This window comes from Eretmochelys imbricata, chromosome 1, assembly GCF_965152235.1.
Source record: "Eretmochelys imbricata isolate rEreImb1 chromosome 1, rEreImb1.hap1, whole genome shotgun sequence".
In the NCBI taxonomy this organism is placed as follows: domain Eukaryota; kingdom Metazoa; phylum Chordata; order Testudines; family Cheloniidae; genus Eretmochelys; species Eretmochelys imbricata.
This window is the reverse complement of record NC_135572.1, coordinates 1,122,160-1,127,646: the sequence shown is the minus strand read 5'-3', so window position 1 is coordinate 1,127,646 and position 5,487 is coordinate 1,122,160. Positions and strand designations below refer to the sequence as shown.

The following is a 5,487-nucleotide window of genomic DNA, read 5'->3' as shown; positions in this document are numbered from 1 at the left end:
ACCTTTTTCACTAGGAGGGTGGTGAAGCACTGGAATGCGTTACCTAGGGAGGTGATGGAATCTCCTTCCTTAGAGGTTTTTAAGGTCAGACTTGACAAAGCCCTGGCTGGGATGATTTATTTGGGAATTGGTCCCGCTTTGAGCAGCGGGTTCAACTAGATGACCTCCTGAGTCTATTAGGATATAGATATTCAGGCCTGCCTGTAAAGGCCTAGACTCTAAGAATGTAGGTGTATGTTTATCATTTAGCTAGTAATAGAGGTATACAAGAAAGAATCTGTGTAAGGGCCTTCTCTCCCTGTGACAGTCTGAGGCCCTGTTCTTAGGCTAAGGCCTTTGGCTAAGCAGCAGAGGCAGCCGTAAGCTGGGAGGCGACCGGTCACCTCCTCTCATTCCAAACTAGTCAATCTGGGGCTGTTAGGAAGGGGATCCAATCTATCACCTCCAGAGAAAGGGAAGAGCCTAGAAGATGTAAAAGGACATTTAGGTTGATAGTTTTCTGTCTGGTAAGAACTCACTTATCCATAGACACAGCTGGGAAATACTTATGTTTTTATAGATGTCGTTGTGAAATCCTCACTTCTGTATTGTTTTGTCATTATAGTTCCCACTTTGCTATTGTTTATTTGCATGGTCTCTGTCTGGTTCTGGGATTGTTTCTGTCTGCTGTATAATTAATTTTGCTGGGAGTAAACTCATTAAGGTGGTGGGATATAATTGGTTACATAATCATGTTACACTATGTTAGGATTGGTTAGATAAATTTCAGTAGAATGATTGGTGAAGGTATAGCTAAGAATATTACTATATAAATTAGGGGCAAACAGAAGTAAGTTGGGATTCGAAAATAAGGAAAAAGGAACTTGGATTTAAGCTTGCTGGAAGTTCACCCCAATAAACATCGAATTGTTTGCACCTTTGGACTTCGGGTATTGTTGCTCTCTGTTCATGCGAGAAAGACGAGGGAAGTGGGTGAGTAAAGGAATAAGCTCTCTAACAAGGTCCCTTCCAACCCTGATATTCTCTCATTTTATGAGTCTCTGACTTCTGGTTAGCCAGTTGGGTGAAACCAAAGACCTCTCTGTTTGGTCTGATTTGGTGCCTTAGTAGTGAAGGAACCCAAGCCTTGGGCTGTGACTGCCCTGCTCTAAGAAATTTCTCTTGCATTGATACTCTCAGTGTGCCTCCCAAGAGCACCCCTTGTTACAAGGGGTGAGGGCTCTGGCTGAGGGTGCGGACTCTGAGGAAGGGCTGTTGATGAGGGCCTTGGGGTTCAGGCTGCCCAGGGCTGCAGCGGCGAGACAGGATTCGCCCCAGCCCTCTCTTGCCACAGCAGCTTGGGGCCGGGGAAGAGGCACCGGGCAATGGGCAGGACGCCTCTCAGCTACTATGGCATCTCTCGCTGGGCTGGGCGGGGCTGGGCCGGGACAGGGGAGGGGCTGCTTAGACATTTGAAAACTATATCTAATTCCCCAATATAAGAAAAATAAATAAATAAATATTAGACCCATTCAGCTCTTACATGTTATGGCAACTCACATAAGGGACACTGGTTAGGAGTAAATTTAAACATTTTAATATGTATTCTTAGTTTCCTACTAACTCTACAGAGAGAGAGAGAGAGCCGGTCCTGGGTTCCATCTCAGCTCTGGGAGGGGAGTGGGATCTCGTGGGTTACAGTGGGGGGCAGATGCATCTGTAGTCTATATAAAAACATCAGAACCTAAGAATGGCTATTGGTCCATCTAGCCCAGTGTCCTGTCTTCAACAGTGACCAGTGCCAGGTGCCCCAGAGGGAATGAACAGAACAGGAAATCATCAAGTGACCCATCCCCTGTTGCCCATGGCCAGGGTCTGGCAGACAGAGGCTAGGGCCACACAGAACATGGTTTTGGATCCCTGCCTACCATGGCTTAATAGCCATTGATGGACCCATCCTCCTTGAATTTATCTAGTTTTATTGGAATCCTGGTATAGTTTTGTCCTTCGCAACATCCCCTGGCAAAGAGTTACACAGGTTGGGTGTGAAGAAAAACTTTTGTTTGTTTGTTTTAAATCTGCTGCCTGTTAATTTCATTGGGTGACAAGTGTTCCCTCTCATTTTTTAAGTCCCTGGGTGGAATTAATTTTGGTATGTGGATCAATATGGGGGTGATGTGTGGCAGGGGTGGGGCCGAGTAGTTTGGAGTGTGGGAGGGGGTTCTGAGCTGGGGCAGAGGGTTGGGGTGTGGGGGTACAAGGACTTAGGCTGGAGGTGCTGTCTCTGGGGTGGGACCAGGGATGAGCGGTTGAGGGAGCAGGAAGGGACTTAGGGCTGGGGGAAAGGATTAGCGTGCAGGGGGATGCAGAGGGTAGGGCTGGGGCTGACAGCCTTAGGGTGAAGACTGCCCCATGTTGCCCAATCTTTAGAGTGTGTATTATGGAAGCCGTTCCATGCCCCTAATGATTTCTGTTGTCTGTTTCTGTACCTCTGATGGACTTTCCTGTGGATGTTCTAGCCAGAATATGGATAACGGTCCCTACTAAGACACATCAAAGCATGAAGGACATGTGACCAGCTCATGTAAAACTGGACTCCCTCTTGTGTCTGAACTTTCCCACTAACTGTACTGGGGGGCTTTTGCTTGGAAAAATCAAGATCCGTCCACAGGGCAGACTCTATGAAAGACTGACTGGGCAGGTGGTCGCCGGCGGGAAAGGAGAAATCCCAGCCTGTATATGGAGGATTGAGGAACTGTTGGTACCCTTAGGGTGAGACATGGCTTGACTCAAATCCTGTCTACTTTATAGGACTCAGATTGTGATTTTGTTTTATTTCTCAGGTAATCTACATTGATCTCTACATTTATTACTTATAACCACTTAAGAGCTCCCTTTCTGTAGTTAACAAATGTGGTTTGTATTTTTTCCTAAAATAGTGCATTATTTGAAGTGTAAAGGGAAATCTGCTCATGAAAAGGGGCTGGTGCATTGAGGGAGGGACAGACTGGTAATAAACAATAGTATTCAGAGGGCTAGCCGTGTTAGTCTGTGTCAGCAAAAACAATGAGAAGTCCTTGTGGCATCTTAGAGAGGAAGAAATTTATTTGGACATAAGCTTTCGTGGGCTAGTACCCACTTCAAGTGGATTCTAGCCCAGGAAAGCTTATGCCCAAATAAATTTGTTCATCTCCAAGGTGCCAGAAGGACTCCTCGTTGTTTAAACAATAGTCTATATATATATAAATTTTAAACCTAACTAGTGTCCCTTATGTGACTGGCCACCAGATGTCAAAACATGTTAGTGGAGTGGGTCTAATATTTGTTTAATTTTCTGTCTTTTATATTAGAATTAGATACAGTGCTCCTGCCACAAATTTTGCGAAGTTAGCTGAGAAAAAACTAGAGTTTTCAAGAGCCTAGGTAGCCCTGGGAATCACAGTTATGTTGCTCACCCCGACCAAAATCTGAAACGATTCCTTTGCAACTGAGGGTGGGTAAGGAAGGTGAAAATGATCCAGTGTGTGATGGGGGTAGGGAGTAGAGAAGCAAGACATAACAGAAAGAGGAGGAGCGGGGCAGAGCCTTGACAGAAGAGGTAGGGTACGGTGTGGAATTTTGGGGGTCCATTACCAGCAATTAGAAAGAAGGCAACCAAATGAGTTCTACATAGACCAATTCCCTATGTTCTCACGCTGACACTGCACACTGTGATCAGGAAAAGGTTTAGGTCTCTTTGACTGTCCAGTCAGTGATTCAGGGAAGAGGATGCAGCACCATGCACCAGCCAGCTCTGCACGGAGCTCAGTCTGAGAGTCAGAGCACGTGGAGAAAACTTAGGTCCCTTTATGAGTGAAGAGTTGGAACAGCCTGTTCCGGATCTGTTTGGTCCTCACCCCGTAGATGATGGGATTCAGCATGGGAGGCACCAAGAGGTACATGTTAGCAATGAGAATGTGGAAGTGCAGGGGGACATTCTGGCCAAACCGGTGTGTGAGGATGGAGAAAAAAGGTGGGATTAAAAAGATTAAGAAGACAAAGAGGTGGGAGCCACAGGTCCTAAAAACCTTGAGCCGGGCATCCTTTGTGGGTAGACTGAATATGGCCCTAAGGATGTAGATATAGGACACTGTGATCAAAAATATATCCACACCACTTACCAAGAATGCCAAAAAGAGGCTATAGTAACTACTGATGCGGATGTCAGAGCAGGCCAGCTTCACCACAGCTATGCCTTCACAGTACGTCTGGGGGATGATGTTGGTTCTGCAATATGGCCACCGACTTGCCAGGATGGGATTGGGTATTAGGAGCATGCCAGCACGCAGAACCACGACCAGGCCGATCTTGGCCACCACAGAGTTTCTGAGGATGGTGGAATGTCTCAGGGGATCACAGATGGCCACGTAGCGATCAAAAGCCATGGCCACAAGGATCCCAGATGCCATCATTGAGAAGCACTGAATGAAGTACATCTGGGTGAGGCAGGCACTGAAATCGATCTCCCTGGAATTGAACCAGAAGATATTCAGCATTTTGGGAATGGTGGACGTAGACATTAAAAGGTCGGTGATGGCCAGCATGCAGAGGAAATAGTACATGGGCTCATGGAGGCTCGGCTCCTTCTTGACAATAAAGAGGATGGTGAAGTTCCCCAAGATGGCTATAGCGTAAATGGTGCAGAAGGGGATGGAGATCCAGACATGACCTGCCTCCAGGCCAGGAATGCCCAGCAGGATGAAGGTGGAGGGGTTGGTGAAGTCGGTTGTGTTGGAATCTGACATGGAGTAGGGGGGAAGGTGTCCAACTCTGAGCCAGAACAGTGTCTCCTTCTTGTACCGTACGTTCCCCTGACTTCCTGTATGTGCCCAGGCTCTAGGGTAATTCCTGGATGGAGAGACAATGTGAATATGAGACACTACATGCACTACTGGGGGCTGTTCTCGTGCGTGAAGCAGATTGGGTGCTCTTCTTCACACACTGAAAAATATTATTTTCATTATTCAGAGAAATGAATTTTGAAGAACTGACCCAGATACTGCCCATTCCATATTTCATGGTGCTCCATGTGTCCATATTTCCTACACATCATGGTGTGGGAAATATTCATAGGCACCAGCAGGAAACACGAGCCAGGTTAGGTAGCCACTGTAGTGGGCCTGTCATAAATATAAAGGGAAGGGTAAACTCCTTTAAAATCCCTCCTGGCCAGACGAAAACTCCTCTCACCTGTAAAGGGTTAAGAAGTTAAAGGTAACCTCGCTGGCACCTGACCAAAATGACCAATGAGGAGACAAGATACTTTCAAAAGCTGGGAGAAGGGAGAGAAACAAAGGGTCTGTGTGTCTGTCTATATGCTGGTTTTCTTCCGGGGATAGACCAGGAATGGAGTCTTAGAACTTTTAGAGTAACAGCCGTGTTAGTCTGTATTCGCAAAAAGAAAAGGAGTACTTGTGGCACCTTAGAGACTAACCAATTTATTTGAGCATGAGCTTATGAGCTGTAGCT

The 5,487-nt window shown here is 46.4% G+C and overlaps 1 protein-coding gene across 1 annotated transcript; it reads right to left on the bottom strand.

The window, feature by feature from the left end:
• Positions 1-3,815: 3,815 nt before the first annotated feature.
• On the bottom strand, positions 3,816-4,763 carry LOC144277473 (olfactory receptor 52E4-like). Its single transcript, XM_077838238.1, has one exon. It carries the CDS (start codon positions 4,761-4,763, stop codon positions 3,816-3,818), a length of 948 nt encoding a protein of 315 aa, XP_077694364.1.
• Between the last annotated feature and the right edge of the window lie 724 nt (positions 4,764-5,487).

What these genes read in the sequence shown, in the direction of transcription:
- LOC144277473 (XM_077838238.1), bottom strand. Translation starts at nt 4,763, where the DNA reads ATGTCAGATTCCAACACAACCGACTTCACCAACCCCTCCACCTTCATC.